We start from the raw sequence: 20,923 nt of genomic DNA, 5'->3' as shown, positions 1-20,923 counted from the left end.
AACTTCCAACCAAACACCCACCAGCACCTGTTCTTGACCTGAATCTGAGCTGCTGCTGAGCCAGACTTTTTTACAGTCTGAGATTTTTTTACATAAGAAAAAACAGGTCAAGTGATTCTTGCAATATCAAATGCACAAACCAGTATCTGGTTGTCCAAATACTGGTTTGATCATCTTTGGTGCAGACCAGTTCGTTTATCATATTTGGCCACTGATCAACTTCTGAGATACTTCATTCAATCAGTGATGGTTTCTTTATAACTTCCTTTTTTATACCTCCGTTGCCAATATTTCTCGGCTGCAGAAAACAGAGCTCATGTCTTATCCTTTCCTAAGCAGTTTGATGGGCTCTATGTGAAGAAAACGATTAAACAAATAGAGCGATTACAAAAATTGTTGCTAGCAATATAGAGATAGCAAAAGAAGCAATGCATTTTTTTTAACCTTTTGATCTCATTCACTAGATTTTCTCCTCTTCCTGTTTGTTCCCTCATCATTCATGATTTATCACCTATTTAAAGCCAATTTTGTGATATTGCAAATTAAGGAAGAGTGTTAAAACTACATTTGGATAAGATAAAACGCTGAACAACTACAAATCACTGTAGCTCAACTGAATTAAATAGATTAATTTCTTACCTGCATAGCTTGATTCAAGTTTATTTTTTTCATCCTTCTACGTGTACATAAAGGGCAGGCCGCAGCTGGTGCAAATTGCACATCCTTATTCATTTCCATGGAGTTCAAACAATTTAAGCCTGCTAAGGCTCTGCCCCTAGCTTATCCCTCATACCCATATTTCTTCAGTTGACCCCAAACAAGTGGACAACCCTTCTCTTTCATGTTCATACTAGATTTTAAATCTGGAGGATTTATAATTCACATAGTAGTATCCCCTACAGCATATTGCAAAACCCTACTTGTCACTGGCAAAATTCCACATGTGAGGGGGCAAAGGGGGCAATCTTCTGATTGGAAAAGGATGGAACAAAGCAGTTTCTTCATAAGTCCTTTTGCATGTACACACAAAAACCTCGCTCTAGCTTTAGAAGCCCCTATCCACCACTGAACATGTAGAAACATTTTAACACAGTTTCAAGACTAACCTGCCTCTGCAAATCTCCAGATGACACTGCAGGTTTGTTGCTACATTCTCATATGTCATGCTTTGCAGGTGGGAAAGGAAGTATGCCAGCAGCTCACAGGAAACTCTGCTTTCACACTGTGACCCCAGCTTTTGGAGATTTACTTATCTATATAGAGAAGTTACATTCACACAAAATTATAAACTAAGAAGTAAAATTGAACTTGTCTGATTCTCCATTTGGCCATTAAAACATCTTGTCTTTAATTTGATTTATAGTGATTTAAACACTGAAGGACAAAAATAATAAATTGAAGAGGCTGCCTTATGCTGAATCAACTGTGATTTGTGACACAGACAAGCCATCAGATCAGTGAAGAAGTTAATTTTCTCTTTGGTATTCATTTTTCCCCTCCAAATGGAGACAATAGCTTTTTTGTTTGTTTGTTTCCCTCCACATTGCTCCCCTCCTGCATACTCAGGAGCAAGGGTGGCTGATGATAATGTGTAGAAAATTTGATAGGCAAGGAACCTTTATATAATTTCTTAATTAAACTTTTGTAATTCTTTCTCCACATCTAATGGGAGAACAGAATATGGGAAAAGCTCCCAAAAGGGATCCCCAAATGTCTTCTACTTTCACATGGTGAGGACTCTTCACACCAGCGATAACCATGATAACTTTAAGGTCCAGACTCACCTTGCAGCATGCTTTTTTTTTTTTTCTTGTGGGAACTCCCACATGTCTAAGTGGTAGTTAAGACTAATGCATACTTGCTATTTTCCATTTCACCATAAAAAAAACTTAAAAATCTTATACTCTTTCTTTTTTTTTCCCCCCAGTCGTGGCAAATATTAATTATACCTCAAACTACCTTCAACATAGCCTTGTGGGTTACAACTTGTAACTGACATGGCATTATTTTGTGCGTCTATCAGAGACAAGCTCAATTTTGCCTGCATAATTCAAATATAACTAGAGGGGGAAAAAAAAAAGGGAAGAGAAAACTAGAGCCCAGCGAGTTAAGTGAAATATTTTGATTATTAAAGGGTCTTTGCAGGAACAAAGCTACAAAAGGGTACTCTGCAGGAACAAAGCTACAAAAGGGTACTCTGGAGTTTAAACATTATACCTTTCTTACTCTTCCTTTTTGGACACAGATGTTTTGGTTCTTTTAAAATATATTGTGTCTCTCTGACTTTGTATCTATAAGGGAAGAAATAAGTGCTGTGTGGCCCTAGCATTTAGCATGAGGGTCCAAAGCATTTCACATGCAGGTTACAAGTTCAAATCCAGTCCAGAAGGTTAGTAGTGGGCCAATGCTTAGTGGTACTTCAAAGATTATGTGAAATTAATTAGTCTCAGCAGAATTTGTAGTAAACAGGATACAACATTACCACCACAAGCAGCAGTTAATTTGGCATTTTCAGGAAGTCAAGGGTTCCCTGGACATGAAATTTTAAAGGGCAGCGCTGAGGCATACTGATGAAACTATTTAAGGAAGTTTGATACACTTTGATCCTGTGTTATGGATGGATGAGATTTTATTATTACGACCTCTTAATTTTGAGAACCTGGGGTTCTTCAAGAACATTAGCTTCATATTTAATAAGCAAAAAACAAAATAGGGAAGTTGTTGAAAATGGTATTTTAAATAAAATATACTTGACGTAATCCTATTAAAACAAGATACTTATACGTGTGTCGTGAACTGATATGCCAGAAAGTTTTTCTACTCTGGCTTTACAAACAATTATTTTTAATCACCTCCTACATTAGTATTAATGTTTTAGAAGTGCATCAATCAGTGTAAAAAACTAATCTACAATTTTTGAGACAAAACCTAATGTTCATGAATACTTCATACAACCAGATTTTTATGAGTAATGCGGGATATCTGAACTGAAAGACCTCAAGAGAGAGCGGGGAAAACCCAGAGTGGAAAATGATTGACTGCAAACCAAGAAAACAATTACCTGAGCTTGTGAAGCTATTTTTATACAGCTGCCAAATTCTACACTTCAATTTGATTATTATTTGCTGGTTTTGTTCCTGAGAATTTGGGAGGTCTGGGTGGAAGAACTTGCCTTGGCTACGGCTGGCCAAAGCGTCAGGACGTGATGTAAGGTGTTATCTGCTTATTTAAACTTTTGCCTAAAAAGGACAAGAGCAAGTATATATAAGTATACTGTTTCTTGTAGTGAGTCTTGTTTTCAAGAGGTTTTTCATATAGAAACATATGTATACACTTATTTTATTAGGTAAGTTTAACAAATCACAGAATCAATCAGGTTGGAAGAGTCCTCTGGCATCATCGAGTCCAACCTTTGACCTAACACTGCTGTGTCAACTAGACCATGGCACTAAGTGCCATGTCCAGTCTTTTCTTAAACACCTCTAGGGATGGTGACTCCACCACCTCCCTGGGTAGCCCATTCCAATGCCTAATAACCCTTTCTGTGAAGAAATTTTTCCTAATGTCTAACCTGAACCTCCCCTGGGGAGGCTTGAAGCTATGTCCTCTAGTCCTGTCACTAGTTGGCTGGGAGAAGAGGCCGACCCTCACCCCGCTACAACCTCCTTTCAGGCGGCTCTAGAGAGTGATAAGGTCTCCCCTGAGCCTCCTTTTCTCCAGGCTAAACAATCCCAGTTCCCCCAGCCGCTCCTCATAGGACATACCCTCTAGATCCTTCACCAGCTTTGTTGCCATCCTCTGGACTCTCCAGCACCTCAATGCCTTTTTTGTAGTGAGGGGCCCAAAACTGAACACAGCATTTGAGCTACGGCCTCACTAGTGCTGAGTACAGGGGCACAATTACTTCCCTAGTCCTGCTGGCCACACTATTCCTGATACAAGCCAGGATGCTGTTGGCCTTCTTGGCCACCCAGGCACACTGCTGGCTTGTGTTCAGCTGGCTGTCAACCAATGCCCCCAGGTCCTTTTCCACCGGGCCGCTTTCCAACCACTCTTCCCCCAGCCCGTAGCGCTGTATGGGGTTGTTACCGTCAAAGTGTAGGACCCAGCACTGGGCCTTGTTGAACTTCATACCATTGGTCTCAATATCAAGGTAAGAAATAGATCACACTTGACACTGCAGTGAGACCCACTGTGAGTAAACCGAGAAAGCAATGAAGACTTTTTTTTTTCCTGTTTTTTAATGATTTCACATATCAAAAAGCAGACTGGTGTACAAAGCCAACGGTCATGCCATATCCGCAGGAATTACCACCTGCCCACAAGGCAAGTGCAGCTTAAAAGCCGAAAACTAAGCGTGAAACCCTCATAAAAACAAAACCCAAAGAAATTTCACTTGACAGACCAAAACCTTCACATGTGGTTACAGAGCAGTCATGTAGGAAGCCAGTTCCCAGCAGGGAAACTTCAGGAAAAGGAGGTATTTCGCCACGTTTTCTGGCGGAGGGAAAGCCCCCCCCCCCCCCCCAGATGCGCGCGCCTTCGTTCTCGCCGCCCTCCTTTACCCCTCAGCTTTGGCCTCTCGCGGCTGAGCTGCCTGAGAAGCCCCGCAGCGAACGCTGGCGGCGGGCGCGGCCCTTGCGACTGCGCGGCTCTGAGGAGACCGGTGCTCCTCCCTCAGGTGCGCTTGCAGCGGCTCGGGGCGGCAGCGTGCCCACCCCGCCGCCCCGAGCCGCTGGAAGCGCGACCCAGGCGTCGTCACAGGCAGGCGGAGCCCTCCGCAACCGCCCCGGGAAGGCTGAGAAGCCGCCCTCTAGCACTTAAGCCCGCCCCCTTACGGCCACCGGTCATCGCTCTGACACAGGAGATAAGCCGCAGCCAAGCAACACCCACCCAGCCTCCCCCCCGCCCCGCCTCAGCCGCCCCGCGCTCCTCCCGCCGGCGACGCGGCCACGGGGCGGAGGGAGGGGAGGGGAAGGGGTGCCGGCCGCGGCGGCGGCGGCTCCGCCGGCTTCTCCTCGCGAGAGCGGGCGAGGTTTCCGGTGTTGTGACTGCGGGGCCGTAAATATGGCGGTGAGTCTCCGCGCCCGCTCGTTGAGGCACCTCCGCATCCGAGGTAAGGGGCCCCGGGCAGGCCGCGGCTGCAGGCTGCCCTCCCGCAGGCTGTCGCTTCACGCCGATGCCCAGCCGCCCTCTCCGCTCCCTTCCCGCTTTTCTGCTCCTCGGGCTCCTTCCTACCCGCCAGCCTAACGCGCTTCTCTTCCCCCGTCCCCGCAGGTCGGAACGACAGCGGCGAAGAGAACGTCCCCCTCGATCTCAGCCGAGGTACGGGCCGGCGGGGCGGGAGTCGCTGCCTGCCCCTCGTTGCGCACCCACGGCGGAGCGGGGTGGGGGGGAAGCCGCGAGCGGCCTTGTGCTCCGGGGCGGCGGCGAGGGCTCGGTGGGCGGTGGTGGGGCGCCGGAGAGGGAGCGGGGTGCCGGTTCCCGGCGCCGGTGGCTTGCCAGGCGGCCTGTAGTGAGCGGAGCTGCCCGTAGGTGGAAGCCTCTCCTCAGCCCCCGTCGAATGCGGGGCGGCAGGGGCACCTCCGGCAGAGTGGTGCCGTGCCGCCGTCACAGCGCTGGCCACAGGCGAGGGGAGCCCTGCGTGCGGGCAGAGGCTCCTCGGCCGCCTCTCGGGTGGTTTTCGGAAGAGGTCGCTGCTTGTAGACGGGGCTGTTGACAGCGTCCGTCCCGCCGTGGGGCTGCCCGCGCCGCGCCCGCCGGCCTCGCCGCCGGGGCTCCCTCCGGCCGTCGCTCCCCGCGGCGGGTCGGGCCGTGCGCCTCTGGGGAGCAGCCCGGCAGTGGCGGCCGGTCCTGCCTCCGTCCCTTGTCGTGTGTCCCTGCCAGTCCTAGGCCGGCTGGCCGCGGTGCTTGCCCTGAGCTTCTTGCCGTAAGACCAGAAGACAGTCATCTCCCTTTTACTTGTTAAATTGCTCCAGGCATCCTCCACTGTTCTCAGATGTATGGGAGGGGGGGGGAATAAGAGGAAGGAAGCAATAATAACATCTGCTACACACTAACTAATTTTCTCTCAGACAAATAGGAACTCATTCCCTACCCACTTGTGTAGTTTATCTTGCCTTGCTGAGGGCTAAGGTAAGGGTTAGACTGTCCCAAAGAGCAGAATGAAATGCAGAAAACAAAGTGGCACACTAGAAGCAATCATCTTTCCTGGGCCAGAAGATGTTGGTTGGGGGGAGGGAATACAGTTGATGCTTGCAGTGTAAGTGTTCCTCTTCAGGAGATCCAGGGCTGCTGCTGTCCTGAATAGATCCATTTTATGAGGAAGTAGGCAGGGAAATGACAGAATCAATGAGATAAAAGTGGACTGTGAAATGTAAAGGAAGTACAAATTTAGCAGCATCAATAAAGTAAGAGGCTGTATGAACAATTCCACCTCTAATTCTTTTTTCCCCCAGTACGATTTGTGTTTAGAATTTGTTTTATTAAGCAGTTTTACCATGGGCTGAAACTTATCTGCGTGTATGCATATCGTATTTACAAGTGTATTATAGTTCCTGGGAAAAGCGCTGAGGTTTTTTTCAGTTTAAAGGAACAGGCTCTTGTGTCTCCTCCCACCCTATCTCCAAATGGACATGATTGCTTTAGTGAGACGCTGTCTTTAAAATTAAAACAAGTGAAACTTTCGTCAACAAAATGTGGGACAAAGGCCTTAACAGTTCAAACACATGACACAATTATTACCGTAAGCAGTGTTATTTGTTTATGAAATTTACAGAGTGAGGATTTTAATGAATGGGCTTAGTAACTTTTTTATGTTCTGTAGCATACTGAAGTGTTTTGATGTGAAAGAACAATACACAGAATTTAAATGCTGGAGTGGTAACTTTTAGAAGTGGTCTGTTTGAAATCTTTTACTCAGAATTTGGTAGGCAACTATCATTATGATACTGATTTTTGCCGTGAGATGTTTTCAGCCACGTACTGATTTCATGAGACCTGTAGTAGTAGCAGTATAACTACTTCATGTGTATGATATTGTAAAAGAGGCTCTCAGGTAAGACGCAAAATAAATTTTTAATACAATATAAAAAAGGTGTTTTGTACTGTGACTGTATGTAGCCCCTGTTTAAAAAAAAAAAACAAAAACAAAAACAACAAAACCTATACGTTGTTGTGGTGGTTGCAGTTGAATAAGAAGCTGCTTTAAATATAGTTGTGAACCCCTTATCAAAAAAGTGAGGGTTTGTTTTTTGTCATAGAAACTACAGCTGACTGATCAGTAATCATATAGCTATCCGTGGTAGGTATTAACTTCATTTTAAAGAGAAAACAAAAGTAAAAAGTTAAACAGTCTCAGCAAGACACTACATAAGCTGGATGATAACTTGATTTCCACACTGAACACAATGAATGTTTGTTTTTCCAGTTGTTAAAATAGTTATATAAGCAATTAGGTTAAATATTTTAAATTGTTACCCTGATGCTGTACTAATAAGACACTGTTTTGATCCATTGTGTTGAGTGGATCACATAGTTTTCCACAGGGCTCACATTTTCAATAACTTAAAAGAGTATTCTAATGTTTTTTGTTTCCCCAGACAACTGAACTTTGTGTTGGTTAATGTGAATATCTGATTTGGGCAAAGTAGAGATTTGCCATAAACAGTGCCTTAGCCATATGCTTCTAGTTACAGTGGCCTCTTTATTACAAACATGTGAAATTATATTGGTATTGCCTTGTTTTAAACAGATTCCTATTAATGATGGCTTGACGAACGTGACTTAGCATACAACTCAGACCTTTACTAGTCTGTATCTGTGGACTATATACTAACTATACTCTTTCCATGCAAGAGGCCAGTGCTGTTATTAAGTATTTCAGAACTAATAATAGAAGTGAGGAGGGTGCTAGCCATGTTTGTACTGCTTTGGGTCCTACTTCTTCCTGGCTTTTTGTGCAGTAAGGCTCGGGGAGTGCTTTGCTGCTTGTAGAGCAGATCTGCCTTTCTCTGCGTGCTCTTTGTTTGCTCTTTTCTCTGCTGCTGTAGTTTGAGAGTTGTCCATGTTTTCCCAGACCACATCATATTCACCATCATGTTCACCTACATATTTTTACCATGGCTAGTATAGTAGGGTTTTACTCTTTGGAGCGTCTTGGTGCTCTGCCTTTTTAGAAATGATACATAATAATGTTTATGAAAGGCATTCTATATGATGGCACATTGTGTGTGTTTGTGTATGTGTGTGTGAACTCTCTATGTACGAGATTAGCCTGGTTAAAGATGATAATGTAAAGTCTGTGGTTTGCTGTTTCTGTGGTTATTTTGGTTGGTGGTTTTGGGGTTTTTTTGTTGTTTTTTTTTTTTGTTTGTTTGTTTTGTTTTGTTTTTTTTAAATTTCTGGGCCAGTCAGCCTTGGCTGTACCCCATCTTTTAAGAGGATTCTGATAAATCTTCTTTTGGGACAATAATTTTCTTAAGAAAATTAGTTTGCTGAAAGGTTTATCAACTCTGGAAAAATTGTCCCGGGCAGAAATATTGTTGGGCAAAATGGTGGTTTAGTAAGAACAGACTGTACAGATGCAGGTTAGACTCATTGCTTTTGGCTATTTAAGGTCATAAGTCATGTCTTCTGTTGATTACAAAGTTGCAATTAATAATTGGGATTCAGAGTACTCCGGTTTTGGCCTTGTGTTATATTACCTGCTCAGAATAGAACGGAAGAGGAAAAGGAGGACAGACACACCACCAGTGCAACTCCCATTGCAGTCATCTGGAAGGAATTAGCAATGGGATGAGGCAGATTGGTTTAATTAGACTCCTGAAATCAAGCTTGTGACTTCTTAAGGCCAGAAAGGACAATTGGAGTTATCGACCATATTAGAGTATTCAGTAGAAATTCTTGCATTGAGTCCAGTCATGGTTGTGTTTGTAACCATGGTGCAAATATTATATGCTTTTACTGTAATTCATCTTCATTTCTGACTGTTTTACAGGTATTCCAAGCTGAATTACAGAAGTTTATGTACCTTCCAAAGCTCTGGGCACTGTAAAAGTCTTGTGTAATCCATGTTTCATTCGCTGCTAAGTTCTTTGCTCACCTGTGTAACTGAATTGCCTTATCCTGTTGGGTGACCAACACCTCTTCCTTTGTTGGGGTTTCAGCTGTTGCCTTTGGGTTCTGAAGGCTTACGTGTTTAGAACTTGCCTAGTTGAGAGCTGTGTCTCACGCTGCCTGATCTGTAGACAGGCTACTTTAAATGTCCTTCCTTCAAGGGATGCCCATTTTCTTGGGTTCCTGTAGCTCTGAGCCTGCAATGGCTATTAGGAACTTTTCAGAGCTTGTTCACTTACTGAAGCTTTGGAGAGGTACAAGGGTGCCAGCTGCTGATGGTCAAGTGCTGCTCATGTCTGTGTCTTCATTTTGTCCTTTTTGAAGGTAACAGTCTTCACTTTCTGATACTGTACTATTAACTGAAATGTACCTATCTCCAGCATTGGTGCTTTTATTTATTATTCATAAACGTGCATTACGAGATACTACTTTGATTTAGCAGCTTTTCTTGTACGGCCAATTCTCTCTATTTTGTAAACATTGAGTCTTCTAGCTACCACATGAGATGGATATGAATAAAGTACCTGAGAAAACTGGCTTTTTTTATCTCCCTGAGAGTGAGCTTCACAAAATTGGCTAGTGTTATCTGAAAAAATACCCTTTTCCTTTTTTGCCTCCCTTGTCCATCATTTCCTTCTATCATGTAGGTAAGAAGAAAAGATACGGAAGTTCTACTTAACTTTGAGGTCTGAACTGTATTACTTTTCTTACTGTGCTTGCATTACTTTAAACCATGTTGTATTTGATTCCATGTGCCCACATGGCAAATTGTAATCCATTGCATGCAGGGCAAACATCTCAGGATGCTATTTGCAGTTTACAGCCCACAAAAATATTGAGCATTTTTAAGGGTTATTTGCAGGATGGTCAAAGAAGGCTGGAAGAATTTTGTTTCCAAATTCAGCTTGAGATTTGGTGACCACGCTGTTTCCAGCTTCCTTCATCAGTATGGAAGAAGCAGGGAGGGATCCTGCGCACCTGTCTGGTACTGAGAGCTCAGGTAGTGGGGGAGGGAAAAAAAACCCCTTTTGGAGTGTTTGCAGCAAGGCCGTGCAGAACCAGTGCAGAGATGATAGCAGGTGTATAATTTCTTGGTGGCTGAAAGGCAGTTCTCCCACACCAATGGTAAGACTGCTATGGAAAGCCTTTGACTTCTTCTCTGCTGTGCTCTTGCAATACACTGTCTGGCTTGAAAATACGGAGAAGTGGGGCTCCACTGCACTGTAGAAACAGTATCTTAAAAATACGCAAATAAACAAAATGTGTGGCCACGTTTTACCCTCATTGTGCAGCACGCCATCATTGTGATGGGTAGCTATAGCGGGATGCTTGTGTTGGAGCAGATCACACAGAGCAGTAGCTGTTTTTTTTGCTCCCTTGTTTGTGAATCTGTAACAGAAGCCATAATAGGAGCAAGAAGGTAATTAGTAACATTTTTTTTCAGTTCTTCTGAGACATAAAGGGGCAACTTGAAAAACAGCTGGAGAGAGATCTTGTCTTGCTGTCTGAGAAATTTTCTACTGTGTTATTCTTATATATTGAAGTTTTTTTTATATAGGGAGACCGAAGGGCAAGTGATCAATGATGGTGGCCTGAGAACTTTTTGGGTGACAGGTAACCTTTTGGTAGGTTTTAAAAGTAAGAAGGTTAGAGGTGCTGAGTATGTGCACTTCAAAGTTAAGGCATACACTTAGCTTTCCTGTCTGCACTTGTGTTTCAGTTGACTGTTGCTTTGGAATTGTATAGTGCACTGACCTGGTTAGATTAATAACACTTGTGTACCTTTGGTTTTGCTTCCTAAGCTATTACTGCTTTTACAATCTTAAAGACTTCTCAGAGCTACTAAAATGGTGTGTGCTTACAATATTTTCACTTTCACTTCTTGAAAACAACATTTTAAATGAAGGAAAGATTTCAACAAAAGGCAACTTTAAAACCTTATGACTTGCTTATCTCGCGTTAAGGTAGGATCTGGGCACTACTGTGTATTTTGAGATCTGCGTTCATATCTGTCTTTAAAGTTTTTGTGTCCAGCATCTCTACGTTTGTTTTTGTTGGTGGATTCTTTGTTTTTGTTGCTGTTGTCCAGATTGGGCAACAAATGTCAGCTCTTCTCTTCTGAAGGGCAGAGGATAAAATGGTTGTTCTAATATCTTGTGGTTTCTATTTATATTTGACAAAAGAGATTGTTCTGTGATTTGGATCGGTATAAATAGCTTCTTAGGTGTTTAAGCAATACTGTGTTTCCACAACATTGTAGTATTCTGCTTTTTTTCCCCTGCTGTTGTTTGAATCTTAAACTGTTGAAGTACCAAAATATCTAGTTTCTGCCACCTTCTTGATATGAATGTTTTAGTCTTTGTCATAAATGTTCTTCAGGTTTTTTTTCCTTCCCTCCCCTCCCCTCTACCCCACCTCCCTTTGCAATTAATGCAATACTGAGTTTCAGGATTTTTTTTTTTGTCAGAGCCTATCCAGTGTAGATGCTGTGTAAAGAAACACACCCCTCATCATAATTACAGTAAATAAGGAAGCTATGTCAAAGATAGCCTTCCCAGAAATAAATACATCACTTATTTGCCCAATCTCATGATCTTTGTGCATACTTTACCAATTACCTGGCAATCTCGGAAGTTTTCCCCTAATAACACAGAAGAGATGCTCAACATGAGGTAGAGTTTCTCTGCTTAAAGTGGGAAGAAGTGAAATAGTTACAGTGAAAAACCGCTGGTTTTCAACTGTTTATATCCATACAAACCCAAACTGTAGAAAAGAATTATTTTCAAGAGGGTTACAGAATGGCTTGAGAATTGATCCTGAAATGATGGCTGACTAGTTTGGGGGGAATGTACTGAAAAAGCAGATAAGCTTTTTATCTTTCATGCTAATTGAGACTCCTGCCTGAGACTTTTTTAAAAAATGATAAATGACACGAGTCATCATCTTAAAACCAACTAGCTTCTTACAACTAAGACATAAGCATGTGACTTGAGGCTTTGATAACTACACAAAAGATTAGATAAAATAAGAGGTTTGCTTTTCACTGGAAGTGTTTTTAATTGCATGCAGGTAGGCAGATACTTCTGCCGTACTACAGGTGAATTTGCGCAGTGAGCAGCGCTCCTGTGATGAGTTCTGATACAGAAGGGAAAGTACCTTAACACTGCTGCACAACTGCTGGCTGGTATTTGACAAATAGTTTTCACTGAAGCACTTGCAACTTTCATACGCACAGTGAAATGTATTTTGCTTTATTCTAGTTTAAAAATATGTCGTGCATACTGCAGAAATGATTTTTTTTCATTTGCCAACCGTCTGTTGTAGTGATGGAAAATTTGTGTAGAATGCATCAGGAAAAAAGTTGGAGTTATCAAAACTTAAGAGGATGAATAGTGAAGAGTGTATTCACCAAATCCTTGCATCTGGTGAAGAGGAAGAATGCTGGTAAAGATGCATAAGTGAGATAATGGAGTAAAAAAGCCAACAGAAAACCCAACCAAAAAAAAACCCCAACCCCACAGAACAAAAAACCCTACTTATTGTTGTATTTTCTTAGTTATGTGACTGTTTTACTGTTAGCGCATACCTGAAAGCTCTGTAGGACTCATGTTCTTATGCTTCTGTTATATTCATCAGAGTGTAGCAGGCTGCATCTCAACAGTGGCCTGAATAGGTCTGCGTAGTTAAATATTATGAGGAAGTCTCTTCTCCCAGGTTCTACCTGAACAGCAATATCCTTGGAATCAACATTGTTCATTAATTAATTAGTCTGAGTGCTAGAGCCTTTATGAAAGTTTTCCTAAAATGGGAGATTTTGTTTCTAAATTTACTGGTTTTGTTCTTCACTGTCTAGACTCCTCTAAGTTCATTTTAGTCCAGCTGATACTTATAGCTATGATTTTGGCTACATCTCACCATTTATTCGGGTTGCTACTCCTGGACTATTTCAGAAAGCTACTTTTATTTTTTTTATTTATTTTGTAGAAATTAAATACACTTAATTGTCTGAGATGTAAAATGAAAAGCGCAAAGATTTTGAATTCTCTTTCAGTTGGAGAAATGGGTAGTTAATAAAATTTCATGCTCTTTATCAGTGATACTTTTGAGTAACCTTGTGAGTCTAAGACCAAAAGGATGGCAAAATGGTACAGATGAGCTAGGACAGTTACTCGCCTGTATTTGAAATGGGTACTGTCAGTTAGAACTTGTTTGGTTAACATGAAAGAGGCACATCTCTATATACTCCATTTGCATAGATTTTACTTGTTGTGAAATGAACTGCAGATGTTGATTTAAGACTACAGAATGATTAGTAGGAGATACTTGTGCATAGAGATAAGGGATTTAAAGCAAAACAGTATGGGCTTGATTTATGGAAAAATATAAATTATAAAAGAGTAACAAAGAATAATTCCATTAATCTTTTCATGTAAAGATGTATGATGAACAATACAGGGATTTTGTTTTGTTTTTTTCAGCTGCATAAAAGATTGGCTTCCTGCTTGAAGTGTACACAGACTATAAATAAAAATATTTTTAAAATAATTACTTCATAGAAATAGAGGACTATCAAGAACAGCTGTTGCCTGAAAGTTGCTGTTTTTAAAAATACCTATTAAATCTGTAAGTAATCTTTTTCCTTTGTTACCTTCTGAGCATCAGTGAAGTCAGAATTCAGCTTTAGCAACCTCATATCTGGAGAATTTAGAATGTGTTCATCTCCTTCTTTATGCAAACCATATGTAATTATCATGGGTAGACCTACTGTTTTTTTGTTTGTTTGTTTGTTTTGTTACATATGAAAAAAGAAATGGAAAAAATTTTGCTATTTTCATAAATGTGGTGTTTCCAGCTCAGTTTTTTAGGTTAGTTTGTTACTTCATTGGGATAAATTTTTCTAAGTTGAAATTGACCAATGAATTAGGTGTGCTCTGTGTTTAAAGAATTGTACTTAGATCTTATTTTGAAATTATAAATATGATGCATCCCATCCCTTCTCTGCAAGCGACCTTTTCAGGAGAAAGAAGGCTTGAACAGTCATAGCTACAGACGGATGAGACTTGTGCTGTCCTGTGTACGAGGGACTGGAGTTCCCAAGCATCATCAGTCTGTGCACTATTTTGAAATCTTCTGGTTATAACATTTTAAGGGGGGTAGTTATCACATTGTACATTTGACACAGTTTAAAGGTTTCCTGATGCAGTTAGTGCTGTTTGTGATTCCTTGTAGTTTCTAATTGTGCCCTTTTATTAAAGTTTGAATTTGAGGTTGTTATTATTTTACTCCTTCTGTGTCTTGCCAAATTGCCCTTCATGTCTCCTTCAACAAGCTGGGTGGTCCTATGTCTGCTAATGTTGCTAGGCTTTTTCTTCTTAATGACACCCTATGCAACAGCGTATTTCTGGGGACAGTGACTACCTCTGGACAGCTTGGAGTTTATCATTAAGGGCCATTTAACTGGACAACATTTATGTTTTTGGGTTCTTGAACAAATTAAAGTGATGCAGAGAAGAATCAGAATGTTAATTGGAAAAATATTCTTAGATATGATAATATTTGTCCCTTTCACAAATTTTCTTCTGTCAGTGATATTATTTTTAGCTTGCTTGTCAGTTCGATAATATTCAGAGAAATACATTATCAGAGTTCTTTTGAGTAGTTTTGAAAGGACATTTGCCGAATACACTCACCAAACGGTAGTTGCATGATGTGAAGCAGTCGCAGTATATTTTTTGTTAAAGCAACTAAAAATTGTGACTGTCCTGAATTTTCTGTTGCTAGAATTGGTGGCAGAAAAGAAGAAAATGAGTTGGAAGAATTGAAGATTATTTTCTAAACCATTATAGTAAACTCATATTCACCGTTCAAATTCATAGTTGATGTTCTGGAAAGTATTCATTTAATTTGTATACCAACATAACCCATGTTGTGAATCTGGGAAAGGCTTATCCTCCAGCCTTTTATTGGCTTTTGAGCATAAAAACAACTGTACTGGGTCACTCCAGCCTTGTGTCCTGTCTTTGACAGTAGCTGATAATTGATGCAGAGGAGAGAGTAGAACAACAGGGCAAACAAATGCGTAGTTGCACTACTATGGAGCATTCCCCAGCCTCCAGCATATTGTGCCTCTGTTTGTCTTTTTTCTTTTTCTTTTAAACATCTAAACTTTTGAAAGTTTTAGAGCAAGTTCTTCTGGAGTTTAACTGCATATTCTGGAATAATTTATATTTCTGTTCTACTCTAAAGTGGTAATGAGAGGAATTTTCTTAGGAGACTGTAATCTCAGCTTGGTTTTAGTCATCATAGTGTGTGGTAGTTATAGTTGTGTATCTAATATTGTAGAAAGATGGCATTATGTTTTTCGGGGGGAGGGGAAATAAGTATGTAATACACAAAGACTGTATATATCAAGAACGATTGCTGAGGTTCTTGGCATTAACATCACGTCTTCCTGAGAGTTGAGGACCTAACTGTAAATTTAAATGCAGGACTAAATCAAACATTTGTTCTCTATGAATAGGCAAGTTATTTAAAGAACAACAGTTTTTTAAACCTGCCTTGGTACCTTATGTAGTCCTAACTTTAATATTATTTTCATAATTGGTCTTTGAGGAAACTCATATAGGACAGTAGTTTGTGTACTGCTGTAAAGCATTTAAAGAATAGTTTGTTTATCAAAAGCTATATGTAATTAATTTTCAAATCAGCATTTTAGCTACCCTTTGGAATGGTCCTTCGGTTTTCTCTGTGTTCAAAGTTTAAAGGTATTTTGTCTCTAGCAATGCAAAATCATTTATGTGGCCGATCTTCAGCTTTGTTCTGTGCTTCTGTTTAAATAGTAATACTGTAGCTTTAGATGCTATAAAAGCTGTTAACATTTCAAGTATAAAACCTGTTTTTCAGAAGTTTTAGCAGTGAAGCAACACTGTCTACAAAACTGGCGTACAAGATCACGCACAGGGGATAGTTAACATAATTCCAAGGGTGAGGACGTAAGGATGGCTTTTCTACACATATTATCTCAGTGTCTTGGTTAGAAAGAGTATTGTAAGACAGTAATTTGGCAAGTGGTCCATTTTTGAACTGCTGTCACTGCTTCAAGCTGGCTGGAACACCAAAACGTATTATTTACTACGACCTTTAACTATACGTAGGAATGTTAAAAAAAATTATAATTTAATTTACAATATTTTATGCACGACTGCAAAAGAGAAATCTACACAGTCACAGTAGGCATTTAAACTTTACTTTCCTTTTTTACTTACAGAAGGATGTTTGTGCAGGTCTAGATGTACAGAGCTAAATACGAAGGATTAGACTCCTAAGTGTAATCCTGATAGAAGACTTTCTTCTTGTCTGATGTTCTAGTGATTTCTGGATCCTACCTTCGATATGCTGTCTTTCGCACTGCTTTCTAGTTAATAAACATTTTTGTGAATGTGAATAAATGTGAAGGTTAGTTTCTACCTGATTTATGTAGGAAGAAGAACAATTCTTTTACTTTCTTTGCTGACTGCCATGGAAGAGAGGAGGTGTGCTTTTTTCCATATTACTGAGCCACTTTCATCTATTCATAGCTTTCTTAAGCAGCAAGAGTGAAAATAATCTGAGTTTTTAGCTTTTCTTTCTGTTTTCATGAACATGAGTTATTGGAGCTTCTCTGTTGTATTCAAAATAAAGTGCTTTATGTATGGTTCACCTATGGAAGCTGTAGAAATCAAACTAAATAAATATCTGGGGACATTCTGCAGAAATCGCTTGTTTTGGTCACCTGTACTTTTTTCCAAGGGGATGCTCTCAATTGTTAAGATCTGTTATACATCGTAGGTTTTTTAATCTAAAATTTATGAGAATTATTTGGCAAAGCTTATACATGCCACTATACCAGTGCAAAGTATTTTGCACCTTACTGATTCAAATGTGATAATAGAATTTTAATGGTGATCATAGAGGATGTCTGTCTGGCTTAGTATTCAGTACAGTTTTCAACATAACAGTAACTACCTAAACTTGATATTACAAACAAACAGTTATTTCTGTGTTTTTACTTTATAAATTGAGATATACCTTCAGTCTAAACAAATATTACTGTGTTTTTTTGAAAATCATAGGCTGAATGTAAACTGTTCATGCACTAATTTCTTTGAATCTGGTAAAATGGACTTGATGTGTCAATATAAATAACTCAGGAGTGATCTGTGTCATGCAGTTTGCCTTTTTTAATGTAGCTTTCTCTTCTTCCATTGTTCTTAGAACTCAGTCATTTTTCTTATATGCAGTTTCCACATTTTGAATGAGATATAAATTAAGAATATTTCTTGTTATGAGAGATTACTTAAGTGTCCTGACTTTTTTTTTTCCCAGCAAGTTGATAATGGCAAGATAAGCCTTCTCATTGGTGTTTCGTTATTAAAGGTGGTGTTAAAAAGAGTGATTACCTGTCATATAGGCTTACATGGACACATTTAAGTAACTGATTTTTAATATTTAATTGCTTTTAATAACTGATAACTCATTATTACTTCAATGGAAATGGAGAAAAGTGCATTAATATTTCTAGTTGGTGTGTGTTTCACTCAACTTCCTTTGTTTTGGCAGCATGTAGTTTAAGAAGCCACTAAGAGCATCTTTGCGATATACAGTTGCATTGCTATTAGACTTCAAAAATCTCTAAAAAACGGAGAGTTGTATAGTAAGTTCACGAGGATGATGCATTTATATTGTGATTCTTTCCTTCAGTAAAAGGAAGGTCTCTCTTGTGTTCTTAGTCAATTATTAAATGCTTAACTGTAGTGAAGTACGACTTCCTTCTTTTAAGAGAAGTCTTTAGCCGTATTTAGTCTCTTATTTCACTTTTTGGCACTATGATTCTAGTAGGTGTGACAGCAGCTGCTAGTGCAGTCTCTCACTTGAGAGTTTACTTACTGTATGTACATTGGTTACTATGTACAGCTACTGTCCTAGCATCTACCAAGTGATGCGTATAAAATACACCTCCTCAGTTTAAGTCATTATGCCTGACCTCAGAGTTACTGAATTATTTGTGTGCTAAAGCCTGCCATTCTTTTTGTTTGCTTTTTATTCACATGTGCATAACAGGATAGTGAACTGGCATGCTGCTAGCGTACTGAATGTGGTCAAACAATGCTACTAAATCTGTCAGGGGAAAGGAGGTGTCACTTGTGCTAATATAGCTATCACTGGTGCTGTTTCATCCCTGCATTAGATGGAGCACTAGCTGTTTTGTATGGCTGGAGCTCTGCGGTGTTTTTTTCTCTCTGGAGAATGGGATCTGTCAGAATGCATCATGATTCTCACTGAGGAAAAACAATGTTACAGTCTTGAAGGGGTGAAAAAATGAATCAAGCCCTAAAAGGTCATGAGAGTTTAAAACCAAACAACAACACAACTTTGAAGATTTTTAATATACATGCATCTATGAATTAGTTTAAGGTGTAGAGAGTCATGGAATTCTTGAGGCTAGGGTTTTAAAAACACCAATTTCACTCTGTGCTAAAGATTATAATTATATGTACTGGATGTTATTCAGTGCAAACAGTTGTGGGTGAGAAGCTGTGTTTGGTGTAACAGTAGTAGACAGAACAAAGATATATGCTGCTTCAAAGTGCTTGCTGTCCAAGAAAAGGAGGCAGATACACACAAAATAAGACTATAATGATCAGCAAGCTAAGCTGTTGTTGCAGAACCCAGCTGTGCTGGCTTGAAATTTTTGTGTATATCAGCAAGTTTTTAGATGAGATTTAGGCAAAGTGGCTTATGTACATTAATTGAGACGATTTGCTAGGTGTGAAAGTGCAGGTAAAAAAAAAAGCCTGCCTTTTTTCTCTCTTCTGGATTTTTGTAAGACTAGTATTCAGTTTGACTTGGTAACCCAGCAGAAAACTTAACATAGCCAAAAGAATGAAAAGTATTCTGCTGAGTTAGTTAGCAGAATCATTTTAACTTGAAGCTGATGAGTGCCAGAGTAGTGTGAAGGATAAGGTGTATCACGTAGTGGGACAGAGTAGAGGGAAGGAAAGTAAGGGAAGGGGTTGGACATCTTTTGGCAGAAGAAAGCTCTGAGATCAGCTCAGTCATTTTGCACAACTCCACCCTCAGAAGCACCCTGGGAAAGAATGTGAAGATATTTGGTTGTCACTATGGGCCAGCTCGAGATGAGTCAGATCTCAGTAATAAATGAGGTAAGTCAGGAAAAAATAAGACTTTTGTGGGGTCTTAAAATCATAACAAGTAGCTTCTCTTTGTCTTTTTTTTCAGATAGAAAAGCAAGAACTTCTGAAGTGTTAAAGAGTAAGGATTGATCAAGCTAAGAAACTCTGCAGCAGTGATCTGAACTGGGGTCCTTAAAAACCCAAAAAAAAAAAAGTCTTTGTCAACACCAACATGAGCTGTTAAGCTTGACAATGAAATGTTAAGGCCATGATATTTCTTCTTTTGGGAGATCAGTCTCTGATTTTGTGCCATGTTTTTTTCCATTTCTGCATTAATCCATGTTCTTCAGTGCTGTTGCGTGAGATTTTGTGGCAGGAAGATACGCAGTGCTGGATCTGATCTTTGATTATGGGAAAGCCACATGGCTTAGCTGGTAGAATCCAGAATGTACTTAGTCTATTTTGAAGCCCATTTCCATGTAAGGGACAAACTAGCAAGAGATTATATCTCCATTTGTGAAGTCACATTATTTTGTTTAAATTCTTAAAGGAAAATTGGCCTGGTTTAGGCCAAACCAGGACACATCTGCCCCATGTGAAGTTCTGATAGGCCTGCCTACCTTCCGCATTGGCTTTATTTTTAATAAAAATGAGTCATACTTGAGTAACTAAGTAAATTTTCTACTTCTTTCTAATATATGATGCATTTCCAGAAGAGGAAAAACAGGGTGGGCAGTCTTTCATTGAAGTTAATATGCCACATTTCTTTTGTTGGCTTTTTTGGAAGAGATTTTTTGCAAGAAGGTTGTTTTGAAATTTAAAACAAGGCTTGAACTGACAGGGCTTGACCAAAAAGGCTTCTGTAATCTTAGTTTTTTCTGAGGTAGTATGGTTTTAGAGGGTATTTATTTCTTTACTGTCTTCTTTTTTCTACAGCACTAATGGTGTTGATGTAATCAAAGCGTGAGCCAGCTAACTTGCTGTATTCATATTATCAATTTGATAGTGGAAATGTCTGTCACGTTATCAATTTCCTCAGTGTTGTAGATCTTATGCTGGAATACCCACTTTGCTTTAAATTACCTATCCTAGTGAAGCTCCTGGGAAATACCTGTCTGCTCTGCTAAGCACTGCAGAAATGATTCTCCTCAAAGTTTCCCATCTCTCTAGAAATGAGAGTTTTTCTCAGCAGAAAGAGGACAATGTGAGGAAAAGTTGCTATAACTTCAGGTTTTCATATATAAGAGTAAAACGGTTTTCAAGCACATTTTAATTAGGCAACCTTATTATAAAGGTCTGCCATTGCTACAGAATTGTTAACATGGGAAGTGGTAGCATCATGACGTCCTGGTTTCTTCACATCCAAATTGGCTACCTTTCTGCACAGCAGACCTCACTTCCTTCTGATTTAGTGCCCACTCTTATCAGGTAGCTGAATAGAAATGTTCATTGCCAATGACATCCAAGAGGTTTCCTAGGCTAGTCTTATGGTCTTTCCTGTCCATATAGTGAGCTTAGGTTCGGTAGAGGTTTACCTTGAGTATGTAGCAATCTGCACTTTGAAAATTAAAACTTACAAGCATGTTTCCAGTCACTTTGCAAAGTTATTGTTGCTGCTTGTTCTTCAGGGTATT

At 40.0% G+C, this 20,923-nt stretch overlaps 1 protein-coding gene across 2 annotated transcripts in view; it reads left to right on the top strand.

Moving 5' to 3' along the window:
- Positions 1 to 5,043: 5,043 nt before the first annotated feature.
- The window catches only part of RICTOR (RPTOR independent companion of MTOR complex 2), a 90,736-nt gene continuing 74,856 nt past the window's right edge, over positions 5,044 to 20,923 (top strand). Inside the window, exons 1-2 of one of the 2 annotated variants that reach the window (XM_068422645.1) lie at positions 5,044 to 5,116; positions 5,278 to 5,325. In XM_068422645.1, the coding sequence (XP_068278746.1) occupies positions 5,068 to 5,116; positions 5,278 to 5,325 (97 nt within the window). In that variant the 5' untranslated portion in view covers positions 5,044 to 5,067. Of the gene's footprint in view, positions 5,117 to 5,277; positions 5,326 to 13,670; positions 13,741 to 20,923 lie in introns of those variants that run through there. The other variant, XM_068422646.1, reaches the window with a different exon arrangement.

The sequence above is a fragment of the Nyctibius grandis genome, chromosome Z, assembly GCF_013368605.1.
Source record: "Nyctibius grandis isolate bNycGra1 chromosome Z, bNycGra1.pri, whole genome shotgun sequence".
NCBI classification, from domain to species: Eukaryota; Metazoa; Chordata; class Aves; order Nyctibiiformes; family Nyctibiidae; genus Nyctibius; species Nyctibius grandis.
This window is presented reverse-complemented; position numbering and strand designations above follow the sequence as displayed.